The sequence below is a fragment of the Polyodon spathula genome, chromosome 18 (genome assembly GCF_017654505.1).
Source record: "Polyodon spathula isolate WHYD16114869_AA chromosome 18, ASM1765450v1, whole genome shotgun sequence".
Lineage (NCBI taxonomy): Eukaryota > Metazoa > Chordata > Actinopteri > Acipenseriformes > Polyodontidae > Polyodon > Polyodon spathula.
Window position 1 is genome coordinate 26,657,859 of NC_054551.1, and position 21,992 is coordinate 26,679,850.

The 21,992-nt window shown below is 36.0% G+C and overlaps 1 protein-coding gene across 5 annotated transcripts in view; it reads right to left on the minus strand.

The window, feature by feature from the left end:
* LOC121330671 (collagen alpha-1(XI) chain-like) overlaps window positions 1-21,992 on the minus strand; it is an 84,516-nt gene that overhangs the window by 34,292 nt on the left and 28,232 nt on the right. For all 5 annotated transcript variants that reach the window (XM_041277364.1, XM_041277365.1, XM_041277366.1 and 2 more), the window contains 26 exons: window positions 21,860-21,943; window positions 21,241-21,297; window positions 20,437-20,490; window positions 20,123-20,176; window positions 19,733-19,786; window positions 19,193-19,246; window positions 17,138-17,191; window positions 17,007-17,051; window positions 16,272-16,325; window positions 16,130-16,174; window positions 15,296-15,349; window positions 14,703-14,747; window positions 14,285-14,338; window positions 13,299-13,343; window positions 12,895-12,948; window positions 12,731-12,775; window positions 9,021-9,074; window positions 8,702-8,809; window positions 7,029-7,082; window positions 5,504-5,557; window positions 4,135-4,179; window positions 3,984-4,037; window positions 3,809-3,853; window positions 2,572-2,625; window positions 1,996-2,049; window positions 405-458 (listed from right to left, as the gene is read on the minus strand). In XM_041277364.1, the coding sequence (XP_041133298.1) occupies window positions 405-458; window positions 1,996-2,049; window positions 2,572-2,625; window positions 3,809-3,853; window positions 3,984-4,037; window positions 4,135-4,179; window positions 5,504-5,557; window positions 7,029-7,082; window positions 8,702-8,809; window positions 9,021-9,074; window positions 12,731-12,775; window positions 12,895-12,948; window positions 13,299-13,343; window positions 14,285-14,338; window positions 14,703-14,747; window positions 15,296-15,349; window positions 16,130-16,174; window positions 16,272-16,325; window positions 17,007-17,051; window positions 17,138-17,191; window positions 19,193-19,246; window positions 19,733-19,786; window positions 20,123-20,176; window positions 20,437-20,490; window positions 21,241-21,297; window positions 21,860-21,943 (1,428 nt within the window). The remainder of the gene's footprint in view (window positions 1-404; window positions 459-1,995; window positions 2,050-2,571; window positions 2,626-3,808; window positions 3,854-3,983; window positions 4,038-4,134; window positions 4,180-5,503; window positions 5,558-7,028; window positions 7,083-8,701; window positions 8,810-9,020; window positions 9,075-12,730; window positions 12,776-12,894; window positions 12,949-13,298; window positions 13,344-14,284; window positions 14,339-14,702; window positions 14,748-15,295; window positions 15,350-16,129; window positions 16,175-16,271; window positions 16,326-17,006; window positions 17,052-17,137; window positions 17,192-19,192; window positions 19,247-19,732; window positions 19,787-20,122; window positions 20,177-20,436; window positions 20,491-21,240; window positions 21,298-21,859; window positions 21,944-21,992) is intronic.

A 21,992-nucleotide genomic window follows, 5' to 3' on the forward strand; every position in this document is an offset into this window, starting at 1 on the left:
ATTTTAGCCAGTTAATCTGAACGCTGCTTTGACTGTCTAAATATATAGTATTTGTAAACACAACAAACATGATTAATCCTCTTTCGAAACATGCTGAAATAATGCAAAGGTAATAGAGATCTACAGGTCTGCATATTAAGCATGTCTCAGTTCACACTGCTGGGAATAAAATTATTTTCTCTGTGCCAAATACTTTAGATATTTTGTCTTGCACAATTTCTAGAAAGTCGTTAATGTTTTAAGTCTGCAATGACCAGGGCTAAAACAGCACCTTATCGCCTGTAATAGCGCTTCATGCTGATTGTGCAAATCAACTTTAAGATGAAGAGACATTTGGCTGTAATTTAATGATCAAAGCAGTCTTAAAGTGCAAACGTATTTATACCCCTCCTAGACTGGCTTACCTGTGGACCAACCACACCGCCAGGGCCTGGGGGACCAGTCTTTCCTTGGAAACCCTGGGAAAATAAAACAAGAACATCTTGATTATTGACTCATCTACTGAAAATACAATCCTGCTTTATTCTGTAACTGACTTGAAAAATATAATGCATTGTTCAGTGAGAAAGAGAGAGAGCTGTGATTACAAAAAAAACAAAAAAACAATTATCATAATTATCATAAAACAATTTGCAGTAAACTACAGATTAGGAGACCATCTGTAAATGGCAAGAAAAAAAAAAACGTGGCAGAAAACTGGCAGTGTATGAGATAAACATTATTTAATACATTTATTGTCATAATGTATTTTTTTATATTTTTGCGTGGAAAATATACACATATTGTTTTTTGTTTTTTTTAACCTGGTGTGGTTATACCTAGTTTATCATTATGGTTGTAGTTTTCATTGAGGTCACTTGTTAATATGTTGAGGCTGAGATCAATTACTTGAGCTCATGTCCTTGACTAAATTAATTAAATAAATCAAATATCATTGACATTTAATGAATAATGCTTTGGATAAATGATTAGAATATAATTAAGAAGATGAAACCAAGTTTATTTTGAATTACTTAGGAACAAGTTATTTAGAAAACCATGATAGCTGTCAACACTTTCTCTGGTTTTTATTAGTTTTATTGCTTCTGGGAATATTTAAATCAATATTGTGAACGTGTCAAGGAGCTAAATATTCTTGTTGCTAAATGACCCTGTTGAAAATAGACATTAATGCCTATTGTCTACATTATCCAATATCTCAGCACACAACACATTTAAACAATGGTCAGCTTCTCCCTCCTGAAGATTAAACCTTGCATGAATTTAGAAAACAGCATCCTGAAAATCCTCCCACCTTGTACTATTCAATAACACTGGGGAAGGCTTATAACATTGATTTATAACATCTACATTTAGAAAACATTTTTATTTTCTGCAGCTTTGGAATTTACTATCAGTCTGTACAAAAGTGGCATACACAATCTGCTACATTAGCATGGTTAGGTATTGCTGGGTACCCAGAGCTTCCTATTTCATAAATAGACATGTCACGGCATCATGAAACATTACCGTAAAACATGCCCTGTCATACCTCAACCGGCATGGGAGCACTGTGTGATTCAATTTCTTAGCCCTCATTTTTCATTTGTAATCTTTCATGTGCCAACAGTTGGCATGATCTATAGATTAATCTGTCATTAATTTGTCCTGGCTGGGACTGGTTCAAGCTTGCTATTGCTATGCAAAAATAGAGTAACTATGACATCTGTGCACCTTGAAACAATTAATATATTGTTTGATTAGATTAACAGATATTTTGTTCCCACAGTCCATGCAGATTACTAAATCATTCTAATGAAATGGTATTGCCATATTGTGTGGAAAAATAGCAAGTTGTCTGACACCTGCGTCGAATGTTTACTAATTCCACAAGACACATATTTCCATGTGCAGAAATTTAAGACACGGTTTTATTAGTTGTAAAGCTCTTATCCACCTACTGACTGGCCAGGTGTGGGAAAGCTCAGAGATAGGGACAAGAATAGGTGTACTTACAGTCTCTCCACGCTGTCCAGGGTGACCAGGCAGCCCATCCTTACCAGCTGGTCCCTACAACAAGAAAAAACAAACATATTCAAATTATATTAGTATTCAATAGCCTATGTTTTACACTTTCACACACACTCTTGTAAACATGCTCCTATTTTACTAGAGGCTGACATGCATGTGTTGATGCCTGTGTCTGCATGACAAGTGAATTACCTGCTCCTCACAGTCAAAGTGTTAAACATCACTTGTCTGAAGTGTAAAAGCAACCCTAATTTGTACACCAACCTGCAGTAGCTGCTAAGATAAATGTGGACTGGAAAATTACCGAGCTATGGAGTCAGCTTGTACAGCCAAACAAGATGGGTCTGGTGGTTTCAATCTGGTTAAAGCAACATGTCCAAGGACAACAGAATCTTCTTTCAGTCCAGAGCTTCAACAATTATGTCAATAATTACTTGAATGTCATTTTACTTACTTCTCCCTGTAATGACTTTGTACAACCATTATGTTGTAGCTATGAAAGCTATAAAAAGCACATTCTCCCAATAGGTATGACAAAGGTTATAACAATTGATTACTTACAGGGGGGCCCTTTGGTCCAGGAAATCCGACTGGTCCCTGAGGTCCTTGAGGTCCCTAAAGTACAGAAAATGAGCTGTTAGAAATATATTACAACAGTTAGAGTTACCAGACACAGCTAACAAGTAACTGAAAAAAGCAGATTCAGCAAGTTTGTAAAACATGCTGCCCTTCAATCAAAATGGTTTGGATTCAGCAGGATTGACATGACTTCCAGTAAAACTTAAGCAAGTGGAAGAAGAAAGCATGACTTGCAAAAGGTGCTTATATTTTGTGCATTTGAAGAAATCAATAGATGCTTCAGAAGAAGAGTTTTATGTTGACAATGAAATGCAATCATTGAACATGTTTTCAATGGACTTCCTGCAGTAACTGGTACACTTACAAGACTGTTTTTGTATGCAGATACAAGCTTTTAAAATGTTGTGCTGAGGTGCTGTACCCATTACTTAATTAGGCTGTGTATAAACATGTACGGTATGCAATCCTTCCTCAATGCTGAGTCACTAGTAAAATTAAAATATAACTTCACTTGTCTGTATTATCTTGGCTTGTACAGTTTGTTTTAACTGATGTTTTATTCATAGTGTACCTAAACTTTAGTTTATTGACAGGTGCAAATATATTTCATAATCAGAACCACAACATGGGAAAATAATTCTGATGCTGTGGCTAAAATGAGTTATTGTTGATATTATTCTTTACTTCTTACTGTTACTTGTTACTTTACTTATTATAACCAACAGCGAATCTTGACATGTTATGATGTGATATAGGAAGGTATTTCTTCTCTAACAGCTGTTTATTTACAAACACGTACCAGTGTGTGTTGCCTGATGATAATGGACTTCATTCATCTTATTTAAAAAGTATTCCAGATTCCTGGGCTCTTTTTGGAAGAGCAGCATGTGTGGATAACCAACTTGTTGACATTGCTTTGGCTTTTTATGATGAGTGTTTTCCTTTCAAGCAATGAGTTAAAAAAATTGAGTGGATATTTTTAAGGTTGTCTAGTTTGTATGTATTTTAGCGGCCCACTTCCAAATTATTTTCTATACTAAAAAAGAAAGCTTTGTTGAGAAACAGACCAATAATACAGTCAACAAGCCATATTTTTCTCTGGAGACCTGTTGCATATACCAGTAGTAACCAAGACTCTTTTTGTTTATCAATTAACCATATATTCTGACAGAAACTATTTAAATATTCACTTGTTTTTTTTTCAAGACATTGTACTTACTCTTTCTCCAGGTGGCCCAGGTGGACCATCATTGCCTGAAGTACCCTTCAGGAAAAAAAAAGGAAAAAAAATCAGTTTTGCTATCTTACATTTTAATTAAAAAAATAAATAAATAAACACTATACATTTGATATCGGAGAATGGTATTGCTTTAAACAGGCAAAATTCTGCTTACCTTAGGACCTGGTTTTCCAGTAGGACCTCTGGCACCACGACCACCACGTGGACCCTAAACATATTGTAAAAAAACACAGCCATGAGATTGAAAAATGTTTAACAAGCACCTTATTTGTAATATAATATAATATAATATAATAATTTCATACCGTTGGACCTCTTTGCCCCCTTGGGCCTGATTTTCCTACAAGACCCTTTAAAAAAAAAAAAACAAACCCAAATAAATAACACAATATGAAGCCTCAACAGATACCAGCGGTGTCCTTAAATGATGAATTATACAAAACCACTTATTTCACCTGGTAACATTTCAAAAAGGATAAAGATAATTTGTACTTTTACAGACTAAAAGTAAAGCTGCTTTTTGTTAGTGCTGGCGTTGTGAATGCACAAGCAGGAACACATACAATTTAGAGGGACAGAAACAGTTGCCTACATCCACATTGATTGCCTCTACACTATTTGTTTTACTCAACAAGTAAGGATCACAAATATTCAGAAATATTGGAACATAGTCAACTTTAACACCAAAAACTGGGTACATTAAAGATCTGAGACATTTGCAGACTGTCATTACTACTTATTTCATAATACAATTCATATGGTGTAGGTGTGTATACAAAACACACAGATTTCTTAACACAATAAATTGTCCTGTTGGCTACAGTATTCTAGTGTACCATGTATTGGAACATGTTGTATTCTAAATTGATTCAATTTTGTAAAACCATTTCATTACACATCCACCTAATACCTAACTAGAACAGACAAGTGGTGTATTACAGTGGTCTAGTGAATTTAAGTAGTCTACTGTATCTGTAGTCATGCTTCCCGAAGTCTTCAAAGCTTCCAGCATATTGTCTGACAGGCCGATCAACCTCACCACCCTCGGGACCCCCTGATAATGGGGCAGAGAGCACCTTCCTGTCCTGCATATAATACACTGGAGGTTTGTGCACTCAGAGATGTCATACTCCTGACAGACTCATGTTCCAGCTCAACAAAGCAGCACTTGCTGCATTCTCAGCTAGTCCATCTCATGCTGAGAAGCTCTGATTTAGAATAAACTGATTTTTGAAGCACCAGCACAATTTCTCAGTGTGTTCTTTTGTTAACTCCTTCAATGTTAACTTAGTGGATTGGAATGGGAGAATGCACTTTTTGCTGGGGCATTGTCCACAACTGTTATTTGTTTATGAATTCAGGAAGCGATGACAAGAGTATTACTTTTTATTATATGTGTACAGAAAATTTCAGAATTAAGATCCTTGCAGCAATTATAATATTATGAGATGCTTTGATTTATAAAACACTGTAAGTGCAACAATTGACCACTGGGTGACACTGTGTGGTATCTAAAAATGTCATTACAAGTAAGTGATTTTAGCAATAATATTCAGGTTTGTCAGACATCCTTATTGTATTTTATTATGGAATGTTAATCAAGTGTGTTAAATTGTACTTTTTTTTTTTTACTGTAATACTGTATCTGTGAATGTAATAAATAAAATAACTTACCCTGGCACCTTTCTCTCCATTGGCTCCTGGAAATCCGGGGAAACCAGTGGAGCCCTAGTGATAGGAAAACAGAATGGTGAGAGATGCATACCATATACCTGAATGGGCCTGAGATCTAGAACTTGGCAATTTCTGAAAATAAGGAAATCATATTTGGCATGGTTTTACTGCTAGAGTGAAGATGAAATAATACAATGGAGTAAATTTACTCAAAGCTAACCCTACTGATTAATAAACCCCAGTACAAACTTAGGACATTTGTGCAGTAAGAAAGGACACAGCGTCTAAGGAGTCTGCTTAAATGAAAATGGATTGCATGACAATGAACTGCTTATGAATCTGGAGAAAATTAAAAATAGTTTACCATTGTACTCTCAGTCCTGGGAGCATTGGAAGCATTAACACAGTCATTAAAACTACATTTAGCATTTTCAATAGAAGACACTACACATATAAACTTTATTGCAGTATGTAAATATTAATAGAAGTAACTAGTGATGTTTTCTTCTAACAGCGGCTCCCAGTCTTGATTAACGACTTCAATAAACTGGTGAGTGGCAATAACTCCTAATGTGTGATCATGCGTCAGAAATCAGAGGCAGCTTTAACTCTATCAAACTAGCAGCAATACTTTTGGGGTCCTCTTTATCAAAATAAATGCCAGCATCTTAAAATGAAACAAGAAGATTAAAACATAATTTGTATGGGATGCTGTCCATATTATGCAAATAACATGCTTAAATTTAGTTACATATTGCGGATTAACATGAATGTCCATCAATATTGATTTCAAATGAGTGCTTCATTTCAATGAAGTGATTGTGAGGCTGAATGACAATGCTTGGGAGATTATTTGAATAAACCTCACAGCCCCATTATCCTAGAGTAATTTCCTGTTTTTATTGGAACATCTTAGTACAGGTATGACCCACAAAAATGCAATATTTCATTTTACATTTTCTACAGTTCCTTTTTTTTCTGTTTGTGCTGGATTAAATTAATTATTTATACCCCTAGTCTTCTGCAATGATTTTTAGTATTCGCATATTAGCTCAATTGTAAAAAAGGAATTACAAAATGTGGCAACCGCCAACACAACTTCATATGCTTGAGCCACCTTGGAGATCCCTGACCTGACCTGGCCCAGCCCTGCTTAGCTTCTGGGATCTGATGAGTTACAAACCCAAGATGAAATTAATCTCAGTTTGCATTCTAAGCCTTTAAGATCTGAGACTTTTGCATCCAGCTTATTAGCAGACAAGACTGAAGCATGCCCGAGCCACCCGTTATGACACAATCTACATAAATGAAAAAGACAATAACCCATTTCCACTTCATTCTATGCTGTGATGTTTTATAACAAATCCATTGTGATTAAATGAATTATTCATTTAAGAAACATGGCTTGTAATGTTAATGTGTACAGCCAGACTTGTCTTTCAGGGTCAGTGAAGGAGAAGATCTATAAAGAAAAACAAAGCCTGTACATGCCATCATTTCTTCACCTGCCCTTATATTTACATACCTTTGGACCTTGTCTTCCTGGATACCCGGGCAATCCTGGAACACCAAGTTTTCCCTAGGATTAAACATTATTATTAATATGAGTTCACTGTAATAAATAATATTCATAACTAGAAATGTTACATGTGTTCTTTATTATACCCAGGGGGTATAGGGGAAGCTTTAGTTTTGCATAGAGGATATCTGGAGATCAGCTTTAATTATTTATTGTATTATAATCTCAGGGTATATGGAGACTGTCCAACTGTCTGTAAGTCACATCTTATATTTTTACATATATCTAGAGAGCTGCTTATTCAAATGTGATGAAACTTGCTGACATTCTTTAGCACAGGTTATTGACAGTCTCAGAATATGGAGATAAACAGAGGTTGACTGCAGTCCTTCAAACAGTATGTCTGCATGTTACAGTTACAATTTAGCATCTACTCGAATGAAACTTAGTTTGGACATTTAGCACCAGGATCAGAATCTGGGGTTTTATAAAGGCTACTGTTCATCTGTCTGTAGATCAAACTTGTGCATACAGTGGATATAGGTCATGCTGATTTAATTGCTCATGTTGTTCATGTAACCATCAATCTAATTAGGTAGTATAACGCCTATTATTATTTTGACAGCATTTACACAATACTGACATAACTTTTGAAAAATTATGAACAACATTTTTGAATGTGCATTACGTAACAATATATTTATTTGTGTCTTGCTAGCGCTGCCTCATTTGAAACAGTTTTAACAAACGCAACCTATTCTTTCTTTTAAAAATCTGTGAGGGTGAGACCCTCACTGTAATACTGAACTACATGTTATTGTGATTATTATTATGATTGTTATTCCACTGGCTATAGAGAGGTGGGTTTATTATGTATTGTGCATGCTGTTGATCAAGTGTGTTTGATATATGACGATGTATTGCTGTATTTAGATTAGGGCACTTCCCTTAATGAAGTTGCTGTAGCTATACATGTGGAACATGGGTTTGTTATAGCCGTATGTTTGGTAATCTTCCCATAGAAGGGGTAATGCTAATTCAGTCTTTACTGGTAATATTTAATGACAAAAAATAATGACAATGATGATAATAATGAGTAAACAATATAATAGTTTAACGATTGTGTTTGTAAAGATGGTACTCATGCAGGTTAAACAAACAGACACATATGAGAAGAAAAAAGTTTAACGTAACATACATGAATGATTTATTGTTAAAGTATAAATGTTAAGTAATAGTTTATTTTGGAATAAAATCATCACAGGTGTTCATTAAATAACGAATCCTGTTAGGAGTAGACGGGATTATATAATGCCGTGTCTTTCTTTATGAGGGAGAGAGGATTACTATGCCATTCAGTGTATTTACAACCTGCTAGTCGGTGAGCATCTGTTGTTGTTGTAATTTGTGAAGCATCCAATGCAAAATAAACATTTACACCTGTGAACGCTACCAGTGACTGTTTTGCTGTTTTAAATATCTACGGGTTCTTGGCAAGGTGATGTGATTGAGGATGGGGGTAGGCTCGGACCATCACCCTGTTACAAACATCTTCTTAAAAACCCATAGTCAAAAATCATAACACTAAAGACAAATCATTGCACTACTTATAACTTTGGCATTGGTGTAAACATGTTACTTGATGTTATGTAATTTAGTAAAGTGGGCCATTAACTCACCTTTTCACCAGCAAGACCTGGTGAGCCAGAGTCACCATTGGGACCAGAGCGACCTTTTGGGCCTTCAGGGCCATCTTCACCTCTTGGACCACCCTGCCCAATTTCACCCTAAATACATTTGAGAACAAATGAGTGTTGTTGGTATGAACTAATCTCATGATTTTAATGTTATGCTGTACAAATTTGCATTGTGTGTCTGTCACTATATATTTAATATCAAAAGTATTGAGTTCATACTGTACAGATATTTCAAACACATATTGTTGTTTTGTATGTGTAGATTTTAATTCACTCATGCTTAACCCTCTATAGCACGTACCCTGTCTCCTTTGAGACCCATGTCACCCTTGAAACCTGGGAAACCATCTTCTCCCTGAAAAAGATGTTCAGATACAATGAATAAACAGAATATATCTTTTAAGAAAAATGAACACATTCCATGTGTCTGCTGGACTCTACACAGTCCCTTATCCCAGCCATGAAGTTAGCATTTCGGACCACAGAGCCCCCTGCTGGTAAAAAAAAAAGCAAACGCCTTGCAGAACATACGTAATCCCTGATTAATTATTTGTTACAAATTGGTAAAGTAATAGTAATGCAGCAACCTTCTTAAAAACACAAGGGACATGACCCTAAACTTGTTCTAAATAAACAATGTGTTACAAACTGTACTTGTAGAATTAACAGCTCTCAGGGCTCCTGAGTGGTGCATCCTGTAAAGGCACTCTGTGTGGAGTGCAGGATGCGCCCTATAACCCTGGAGGCTTCCGGTTCGAGTCCAGGCTATATAGCCATCAATTATATTTTCCAGAGTGGTCATGGATAACAGAATACAGATAATGAAATGGCTTTTTATGAAGACAGGTGAGATGAAGAAACTACGAAAGGAACGAAATATTAGCGCCAGACAGATGGACTATGGAATGTTCCATTCTCGACTCTAAATAGCTACATACAGTCAGTTTAGGTCCCATTCTGACTGGGAAACCACATATTGTTTTATTTTTTATGTGAGCAATTCTGCTGTCAACACTAACATAACAAAGGTTTAGTTTTCATCTTTCTAAAATGTCAGCACTTAAAAAATAAATAAAAGCAAATGTACATGTGGCACGAGGTAGTATGCTAGCCTGGTTGACACTTGCTTGCTGCCACATGTCTGGACTTACTCTTGATCATATATGAATAGGTCCTTGGGGGATACCGCCCTACTATCTCTGGAACATCTGCAGTAGATCCAAATTATCAATGGCTTTTGTGGGGATTGTCTATGTACCCACTGTTCATTAAATCATCACATCTCACAGACGTTCAATCAGATTTAGGTCAGGTAAATGCAATTTAACACACCTCAAACTCACTTATATATAGTTTCATGAACATTTTCTTTGATTATTATCTCAAATTCTATTGATGAGGTGTCGCTTTTTGAAAGGTGTTTCTAGCGAAATGTTTTTCTCTAGTTTAAGTGTGTCAACAGTGCATAGACACTTCACAGATGATGCCGCAAATGTGCACCACATATTATGATGTTTTGATTACTTCATTAAAGAATTATCCTTTTGTCTTGTTATGTAGCAGCATGTAGCATTCATTCACTTATGAGATACATTTAACCTAAAATAATTCCTCCACTTAAGGGATTTAAAAAACCTTAAAGAACATGGTGTGCCTACTCATAACTACACAACTGAGTGGACTTACAAGGCATTGACCTTTCATCTCTGAGTCCAAAAGACTCTTGAGACAGCTGCTCAGTACCATGCTGTGGTGTTTCCTATAAATAGCCCACAGGAGAATAAACCAAAATATCTCAATGAGGAACCATTGTTTGAACAACCGCATGAAAGCACTGCAGTGTTAAAGCACCTCTAGTTTCATGTCGTTTTTAGTATACACTAAAAAAGTAATTGATTAAATTTGGTACCAATCTGAGGTTATAGAGTATTGAGTATTGAGGAATATATCCTAGCATTTAAGCTACAGTCAACAGCTGTTTGTCAAAATACAAGAGTAACCTCTAGATGAGACTTCCAGTGATTGTCCTGTATCGGATTTTCTCTCCTTAAAAGATGCAAGAAAGAAAAGCTTTTGATACAAGAGCCAAGAGGCTTTCCTGAACCAGCGGCTGCCAAAACTGGTTACTGATTTGCTGCCAGCATGTGCGAGGTAAAACCTGATAGGAATTTCCCAGTTCCTGTTTCCCCTTCCCTTTATGACATCAATAAAATATAATGGGACTGATTTTGAAAATATTTTCTTTCTTGAAGAAACGGTTACAAAACTATTAAGAATGAACAAACATGCATAAAAGCCTTAACATTATACTTTACAAGACAAGCAGGAGTAGATGTACTAAAGTGTTGTGCCTGTCGCAACAGACGCAAACCAGCTGCAGAAGTCTATGCTGAAATGTACTAAACAAGTGCAATGCTGTTAGCGACATTTTAGGGAATGCTTTGAGCCAGCAGTTTTTCTTTGCGGTTTAGACTTTAGATGAATATGTAATTATAGGTGTTCCTGCATACATTTGCATAAATGTGGTGGAAATGAAAGGGTTTTCAAATATTATAATGAGATGTACTAAAGCTGCTGGCAATTTCGACACTTACAGTTGCATCCAACTTTTGTAAGCACGTTTTAAAAAGTCGGAATCAGCAAACCTTTAAAAGGCAGTGTGAAAAACACTACCCCTTACCGCGGCCGCTCTGATTGCTGCAAGAAGGAGACATTGTCTTCAGCAAGAATGAGTGATTTGTAGGCTTAGAAGAGAAAAGGTATTTCGTACCCACATTACTCTCTTTGATTTAAATAAAGACTAAATTAAGTACAGGTACAGGCTCGGCAGCCACATAATTCTTCAGCTGCTGTCTGATTTAAAAGATGACCTGAAGCCTGTCACCCAGAGAAGCTATGCTATCCCTGTAGCGGTCAAACTACTGTCCACTCTGCATTATCTTGCCTCTGAGTCCTTTTAGGGGACTGTGGCAGCTGTTGCTGGCATCTCCCAGACCCATTTTTCTCATGCCTTGTAAGTTGTGCTCAATGCATTTTTGAGGCAAACACCCAAATACTTATTTTTCCCTAAAGGCAGGGTGTACTTACAAGCATGGAAAACACTTTTCTATGACATTTCTGGTTCCCCCAATGTGCTGGGAGCAATCGACTGCACACATGTGCCGCTAACCCTTCTAGCTCATTCTGAGCATCTGTATATGAATAGAAAATACACCTATTCTATCAATATGCAGGTGGTTTATAATTGTGCACAATTTAGCACTGCACCACTGACTAACTTAAATAAAAACTGACAGTATACATTTGGCATATAGGCTACTCTTGATAATACGAATTAGTGGTATAATGCAAAATCTGTTGCTGGTCCCTTGAAATTCATATTAACGAGAATTGACTGTCCTCCTGTATCATAACTTGTCAGTGCGAAACCATGATGCATTTTGTGTTAATTGTCTAGGCTACTAAGTAGGCCAAGTTAAAAATAATAATAATAAAAGAAAATCACTAATATCATTTAGCTTCAATTTAAAATAATCTTCTATTCGCATTGTACACCAATGTGTACAATGGAGCAGCATGATTTATTACTTTTTGGTAAAAAGAAAGTGTGCTAGGTATTCATTTGATTTTACTACTGTACTGTATACTGTATAGACCTACTGTACAGATTTATATTTTTACATAATGTAATGTGTAGATTATCCAAAACACATTAGTGTTATTTCAGTGCAATGATTTATACATTTAAAATACACTGAGCACTATAAATGTATGTGTGTGCAATTTTATTGTACTTTTTTAAAACCAATGTATACTTTGCGAATTATTGCAAAGAAAATGCAAATTGCGGTATGTTTGAGCTGCAACTGGCCCATCTGCACATTATCTTTGAATTGACAGAAATGTCAAAAAAAATAAAAACTCTCCCCTGCTATTTAAATTAAAGACCCCTAAACCACTGTTGAGCAGAAGAAGTCAAGTGTGTGAAAATATCATAGAATCAATATTTACCTTTTCACCCTTGCCACCCTTAAGACCTCGGACGCCATCAGCACCCTGTGTGACACAGACCACAGAGTCAAAACATGTACATTATGTACAGCCATAATGCATGGAACACATAGGCTGTAAAGAAAGTTATGGGTGCAAAATTAACACTAATAAACTCAAATTACCTTTACACCTCGGGGACCAGGATATCCAATTGGTCCTTGAGGGCCGGACTGTCCCTAAAATTACAGAAAATAATACAATCTGAGGAACATGTGAAGATGGAAATATATAGGAACGAATGTTGAAATAGGATTTCACAGTATTTCATGGAACGCAATGACATATAATTCATGAATTAAACAAATATATACAGATTAGAGGAGGTACATGTAGATTCAACATTTCACAGATCATGTAACTAAATAGGTTTCAAAATGTAAATGTGTCTGTAATTGAAATAGAAGACAGGCTTAGGTTTTTTTTAATAGGTTAATAGGTTTTGTTAGGCAAACATTCAGAAGGGTCTGAATCAATAACCATTTAGGCAACTAGATTCACTTGAGCAACAGTAATGCTGTTTACTTACTTGGGCACCTTTTTCTCCGGGTGGACCTTCTTTTCCAGGGTGACCCTAAAAGACAGCAATCAACATTATACAAAGATATATCCACCAAGTGTCTGCAACTGTTTTTGCTGAAAGTGTTTGCACATTTCTAATTAATAATGCTATTGGTGCTATCATGCTTATCTCCCAAGTCTATTGTTTGCAACACAACAAAAGTGCTTCCGGCAAATGCTGCAAATAGGAAATATCATTACAATGCGAGTGTTCCTCTCATCTACGAACCCATTCTGCCTCTCTGAAGGGTTTTCTGTCAGTAATAACAGCACCTGAATCCATTTGATTGATGCAGGCTTCCCTTCCTAACTGGCTTCCTTCCTCATGGCAGAGAAATCCCCTTTCACCCAGCGCCCCACCCTAAATTGTAATATAGCTCTATGGATCACTTTTTTAAATTACAGGGGTCTATAAAGGGATCTTCCCTGCAAAGTATACCACTTTTACTCCTATATCAAGTTGGCTTAGTGCAAAAGAACATGGCACTTTCCCTGTTCCTATTCAATTTGTTCCCTCACTGCCTGTTGGAAGGAATGCAACAAGAAGCTATCACAGACATAGCCACTGTAAGCCGATGTCTACACCTGGATCAATGTCAGGTATATGCCCTTCTTGTGACACTGACTTGACATACTGTACTCCAGGAGAAAGTTTATTTTTTACCTTTCTGACTTTGAGTCCCACAAGCTTACAACAAACCCTCTATCAGCCAACCACAAACAATTTCTTTTTTCTGGTCTTCCACCCATCTCAAAAACCTGCCATAGTATATTTCCCTATATGTATCTGACCTTTCACAGATTACACATTTTTGGAGAGGGCACAGGGATGATGTGAGAATAGACTAATTTAAGTATGTTTTAGTCTGTTTTCATAAACCATAAAAGTGCCAGTAAATTTATAGTTCCTTTATATCGACCAAATTGAGAAAAAAGATTGAGTAGAAAGCTTACATGAGGCCCGTCTGAACCAGGCAAGCCTGGGAGACCAGATTTACCCTGGGGTCCCTGAAAAAGAGAAATAATATGGTTCATTAGTGACATGATTACTTTCCCTTTTGTACAGATAAAAAATACAGTCATTGTAACAAAATAAATCAGTTTAATAAAAATACAGCGTGGCTTTCTTATTTGTAAAAATATGAATACAAAATGAAATGCATTATTTGTTAAGTTATAAATCCAATATGAGAGTAGTTTTAGATATAGATTATAAGAGATTAATGCCATTCATGTCACTACAATATTATTTTCAATTTTACTTGTGCTGTATTTTGATATTATCTAATGCAATGTTTAGGTGTGTCATCAGACTGTGGACTATATCATATCTACATCTGGGAGTTATTTACAGTTTTTTTTAAAAACTTACTTTTTCACCAGGTGGACCAATAGGGCCTTGAGGACCTGGAAGACCCTGTTTAAGAAATGAAAGCAATTAATGTGATGTTATAGGAGTGCATAGATACTATGGAGTTAGCTGGGGGGGGGGGGGGGGGGGGGGGGGGGGGGGGGGGGGGGGGGGGATGATGAAAAATGTACTCAGGAGCTAAGTCAGGAGCTTTTCATAATTCACAGTCAAGCTATAAATTGGTAATACAAAAACTGTACTGTCTGGTTCAGAGCTCGTTTTTTTCAGCTCCCTGAAAGACCAAGGCTTTGGCATTCAAGAGGTAACCTGATCCGGTATGGAGCCCCAGCAGGTGTGGCTTTTCTTACTAAAATTCCAGCCACATGAATGAGCTGCTTTGAGCTGCTTCTTTCAGCAGTAGAAGCTCACAGTATAAAGGGAATTGCTATGGATCCTAGCTAGGAAAAAGAAAAAATTACAGGCTCTGATAGTTCTAAAAAAAGGAATAATTTAACAAAGTTCTGATTGATGCTTTAGTACAAATACTTTAGTTGATTATAGATTGTTGTTAGGATGGCATGGTTATTGTTTTTGTTTTTGTAATTTGTACTCACTTGTGGACCAGGGATTCCCTGCTGTCCGGAAGGCCCAGGCTCTCCTTGAGGACCCTAAAGGAAGGAAAAGAGAAATTTCAGTAACTTCCAATATTATTATTATTATTATTATTATTATTTTTATTATTATTATTATTATTATTATTATTATTATTATTATTATTATTATTATTATTATTATTAATTTAGAAGGAAATTAGTGGGTACATTTTGTTCATAGGTTTTTTCTAGTTAGGTACTTGTTTGGTGTACTTTCTCCAGCCAGCAGGCCTGACTCACAATGAAGCAAAATGGATGTTTGTAATTACAGTGAGTCATTCTGTGTACCATATGTAATAACGGCAGCAATGCAGTAATAAATCTGAAGGTACCGGAAAGCCACTAAAATATTGATTTTCTTATACAAGATTTATTGTATGAATTTTAATTTTATTTTTACGCTGAACATCTAGTAACAGATACAGGTAATGCATGTATCTAATTTCTGCACACAGTTGTAGTCAATGTATTGCTGCTGTCCTCCTTGTCAGCATTTTTAGCCTTCTTAAAGAAGCAGTTTCAGTTTGACTACACCACTGATTATTGGAAACTGTTGCAATTGATAGTGTCAAGATTTACTCACAACATGTCCATGGCAATGTTTACAGGCTGGTATTAGAAACAAACCACTGAAAAGTTTTAAATGTATGTGGGGCAAATTAATTTAATTACATTTTTTTTTTTTTGTATATAAAACTTGGTAATCAAGGTACACAAAGATCGCAATGCTGAAATGCGTAGGTATACAATATAAATAATTAAATGCAAAAAAAATAAATACAAATCCGTCCATACCATGTTTCCTTTTGGACCCTGAGGACCATCAACTCCAGCAACACCCTAACGAAACAAGGCACAGTTAATGGTGAAAAACAAAGCTGAGGAAGTTTGAAACAAAATTCCAGTGAAAAGCGAAGGAAAATCTTAAAGAACGTACAGGCTGTCCAGTGGGACCTGGAGACCCTCTTGGTCCGAGCAATCCTCTTGGGCCCTACAAACAAACAAAAAAATGTGTTAAGCACATACATTCACAATAAAGGCTGTGGTTATGAAGATAAATCTCACCATAATTACCTATTGACTATTTTATATTCAAGTATCCAACACTTATTTATATTAAACCCTTAATGGGCTATTTGTTAAAACTTTAAATTAAAATGTATTATATTATAAAGTATGTACCAACATACTTATCTGTTATGTGTCGTTTCATTAAAAAAAAAAAAAAAAAAAAAAAGTTACATAATAGTCATATATTTTTTGTTTTCCAAACAGCCACTTTACTTATTTATTTTTTTATGAATAATTCTGTTATTTAGGGTCCAGATGTACTTGTTCAAAGGTCAAAATACAATATCAAATTACTAACTGCACAACTATTATATGTATGGAAACTGTATGTATATGAAAAGGAATCTAGATAGAAAAAACATATGACTAGACCCATGCATTTTTCCTTGAAATTAAAGTCAAACCTCACATCTGGATTATCAGTCCTGTGAAAAACATACTGCCGAACCATGAGGCCTAATAAAATGAACAGTACTGGGCACTAAATCAGATAGCAAGGGGTAAAATACTGTGCATACATGTACAGAAGACTGATTTGTATCAACTAATACATTTTTTAACTTAACTTATACGTGCTAAAGAAGATAAAGAAAATGCTTACGCTCTCGCCAGAAAGACCTCTTGGCCCAATCTCTCCATCTTCTCCCTGCAGGCAAATGGGAAAGAGTTAGCTCTCTGACACAAAGGAGTCATTTTCAATAACTGACAATCAGAGAACAGGATGAAACTTACTCTTTCTCCATCGTCACCAGGACTGCCAGGGGGGCCTGGTGGACCGACTTCTCCCTGGAAAAGAAGAAGCAGAGACAGCATGTGTTACAGTGAAGGCTTCCACATCTGTGTGCATCAGAATGATGGTGCCGGTGTAAATAGCAGAAGCTTGGTAATCACATGCTTCCCAAGTATTAATCCCATTGCTTGTTCTGAATTGTTTTATTTACATGGAAAATGACAAAAATAAAAATAAAAATACAAATACAAAAGTTGAAGCAAAATCTTAATAAGAAAATGTACATTTGTTAAAGAAGAAGAAGAAGAAGAAGAAGAAGAAGAAGAAGAAGAAGAAGAAGAAGAAGAAGAAGAAGAAGAAGAAGAAGAAGAAGAAGAAGAAGAAGAAGAAGAATTATTTCTTACTGGTTTATTTTTAAATGCCTCTGTTGAAATCATCTGGTTTTCTCATTTGTACATTCCTTAAGTACATATGGACTGTCAAGATCAGAGCTTTATTATTAAATGCAATACTATACTCCTAACCGGCATAACAGCCAATATATTCCAACTGGTAATGTTATTCTCATGTAAGACAATACAATAGGATTTCAGTCCTGTATGTAATTCATTTACCACATACATGGTTTTGGGTTTTAATAAGTATTGGTGCTCTAACCCTGTGTTAAAAATACCCACACATTTTTGTTTTGTGCAGAAAAGTCCTTTGTTATTAAACACGTTGGGGCATTCTAAGCTTTTCTTCCTTTCAAAAATCCCCCCAAAAAAACACCATGCTGCTGGTTCTGTAATTTCTTGTCATGTTTTTTTTGCATAGGCATAATGTAAATAAAATGCTATAATTAAATACATAAAGAAAGAAAGAAAGAAAGAAAGAAAGAAAGAAAGAAAGAAACGCACGCAGACACACAAACAAACAATCAATAAACACATAAACAAACAAATTAATAATGATATCACTAGTTCTAATCATAATCCACCTTTTATTTCCTTTTACCTAAACTAATCTTAGGGGTCAATCTGATCAACCATAAGCCACAGATTTATTAAGACAGTTTACAGCACTGGGGATTCACCCTGGATTGCTTCAACTCCTTATCTTTGCTTATCTTGGGATAGGTGGTTGATGCAATCCAGTAGGATCCCCTTGTGCTGTATGAAGAAGTAATGATTTATAAAGATTTAAACTGGGAATCCTATTTGGAGGCACTTCTAGCCAGTCTGTATCGCAGACCAAAACAGCAAACAGGAAAATCAAGGCTGCTGCGTCATGTGCTTTTGCAGAATGGCAATCGTCTCAGAAATGACTATTTGACACTGGTTACTTTTATAGAAGATTGGGGTTGTAGAGGATTGTAACATCTGAAAGGCTTAGTGCAGGTAGTGAGGAAACTATATTGACCTACATAATACACCAGAGTTTTTCTGTACTACTACTTTAAGAGATAAAAACTGCTTTACTGCGTATTGTGTATTGAAAGACCATCCTGACAGTAAGCGGTATATATGCCTTGAGGCTAGGTCATAGGTTCACATTATTCTGAGCAGAAATCCTAATCCTCTACATATCAATTCATTAGCACTGTCCAATCTAATTTGAGGAAGTTAGAGATCTCATAGCATCTGTCAGAGATGGCCAGATATACTTGAGCCCCAAGACAATTTATTTCCTAAGTAATTTCAATACCTCCCTTCAGAATCAGGACACGGTCTATATATTAAACAGCAGGCCTGCTTAAAGGTCTTCTCAACAGCAGAAGTTTCACTCAATAATAATAAAAAAAAAAAAGTAATTTCACTGAAGTTATAAAGTTTCGTAACTATGTTTCCATTGTCACATTTCAGGCTGTGATATTTGCTATGTCCTCCTGATATATATATATATAAAATTTGTCAATTTCTCTTTCTTTGTGTCTAATTGTAGGAAATGTGTCATTTAATTAGCCAGTTTAATGACATATTCACTGGTGTTCTGCACTTTAAAGACATGTGTGTTTGCATGACCTTGTGAAGTATAAAGAAATGTTAAGAAGCACAGAATACTGACAGAACACTTACTCTATGACCTTTTTCACCAGGCAGACCAGGAAGTCCATCAAATCCTCTGTCACCCTATTGGACAATGATTGACATATCAGAGTGTTAAACCTAGCAACAACCAGTACTTTCATCTACAATATATTAGAATATTATTAAGTAGTGGCCACAACAGTGACTGTTAACAAAAATCTTTTAGCCACTGCTACAGACTATTATCGTATTTTTATATGAACAAATTATCAGCATGGGCATGGTTGGGCTCCTCTATAAAAAAAGTTTATTTTAATGGTATCAACCAACGCACCCAACTTTAATGATCTATTTAAATCCCTGAAAAAGGCTTTCTTGGTGTTTTACATAGTGTAAATTCACATGCACTGTTAGATAGTGAGCTGCAGCAGTGTGCATTCTTTTAATTCATTATGTTATACTGCACTCAGCTTTCTTCATGAAATTCATTGGTACTAATCTCAAAATATTACATTTCAAGTCAACTTATCTAACTCTTTGAAAACACACACACACACACACAAATCGATCATTCAGCTGAGAACGCACCTTTGCTCCTGATTCTCCTGGCATTCCTCTGGCACCGTCAGCACCCGATCGGCCCTTAAAAGTCAACAGGTTCATTTAAAATCATGTCAGCAGCAATATGGGGCTTTAACCTCCTGTGAGCACAGGGGTCCACAAAATATTGTACTGTACAGTATGCTTTACAGTGGTTGCAAGAGCTTATTGCTAGTTGATGGTTGATCTACTATTTCAAGGACAATCCTGTTTAATTTATATTCATAATTCCTATTCATAAACCTATTAGAGTAGAAGGCCTGTGAGCAAACTAACTCTTACATGGACGTTCTTGGTATACTTATTGGTCTGCTAATATATATATTGTACTTTCTCATGTGATGTCTAGAGATCGGCACAGAATAGTCAGGAACGTACCCTTTTGCCAGATTTACCAGGAGGACCAGGGGGACCTTGAGAACCACGAGGACCCTAAGACACAGAAACCAAGAATTATATTACATGTGATGGTCCTTATCTTTCTAATTAAGTCTTTATAGATTAATTTGAAAGATGTGCAAATGAGATAACATTATTTATTAATTGAATTACATACTGTACAAACTGCTGCTGAATTCACACAGCAGGGAGATTTCTTTCTCCACTGTAGGAGTGTTTTGCATACTGGTTCTGTTAATAGTCAGTACTTTTAACTGAGATTTGTTTTTTAAGAAACAAAGATGTATCTTTACCTGCGGACCTGGATCACCACCATCACCTTTAAGACCTGTTGACCCAGGGACACCCTGCACAAGAGAAATGAATACATACATAAATGAAAGGAATTGGAAAAAGAAATAGAAAGAGGAAATAACAGCAACAAAACTTCTGTCACAAGAAATTGTTTTCTATTCAATCCACCATTACAGTCTTGATGAAAATCAACACTCAATTACCTGTTTCTGTTGACAGTAATGTTTACTTGACGTAAATGTATTTATTTATTTATGTATTTGTTTATTTATTTATTACTCAAAGTCTGACATGTCTTTATATATGCTGCATTGTATGGTATTAAAGTGTTGGCATAGTCATTCATGATAGTCATTCTTCTTCTTCTTCTTCTTCTTCTTCTTCTTCTTCTTCTTCTTCTTCTTCTTCTTCTTCTTCTTCTTCTTCTTCTCATATTGACAGTTATTAAAATGGGTGACTAAATATACAACCATAATAGGTTGATACAAGAAATATGGCAAACTACAGGAACCATTAGCAAATACGCATGCTTGCTGTATTATTAAGGGATATGGTTGTTTGCCATATTTCTTCTGTCAACCTTGTATCGCCATGTTTTGCAGACTGAATTTTGAACAGAATTATGAACGGTTCTAATAACCTCTAATGATTCCGGAGCATAGATAGACAATAAGTTATTTAAGTTGCTCAATCAATGCCTTCCTCTTTATTAGCTTTGGTTATGACACAGCCTAAATCTATGTAGCCCAATGTAAACAAACTTGCCTTCCACATCATCGTGGGAAAGGTTACTGGAAACTTACCACAGGACCAGACCTTCCAGTGAGACCCATTGGACCTGATGGACCTCTCATAGCAAGCTGAAGAAAAAAAAAATCACCTACAATTAGATCATGCATCAGTACACAACACCACTGAGATTTCAATTCTGAGCTTAGACTGGTAAGATCTGGTTGTTTTGTTGGTCTTCAGCTGGTGAGGCTGCTTTAACATATGCCAATTCTGGCTATAAAGCCATTATGTCTCTGTAAAAGTATAGTAACTATATTGTTAAAATGGATAGTAATATCGCTACAATTTTCTACTATTAAATGTATTTAGTGACTGTAAACCAGCTGAGTAAGTAACCAACAAGAAACCAGTCTTGCCGCTAGCAAATCAGCAGTTGCCTAAATGCATACAATGATACAGCAGTATTTCCAGATCTAGCGTAAACTATATGCTAAGTTAGTCATGTCAACACCATTCGCTGGTCCCTGTGGCATTTTTTATTATCCACAAAGAAGGCAGCAACTGACCAAACAGACAACATGTCTACACAACTGAGTACACAGTTTAGACTATGATCAAGATTGAACTAATCCAAGGAAGGGAATAAAACACAAAATGTACATGCAGTGTAAAGGGTCAGATGGAACTTACTCTGGCTTGAGAGAGAATAGCCTGGGCCTGAGCTTCCTGGGCTGAGACAACTGGTCCTTTCTCTCCATCCCCACCAAAACGGAACTGCAAGAGGGGAGGGAGGTTATGAAAAGATTTTACACAGCACAGTGTT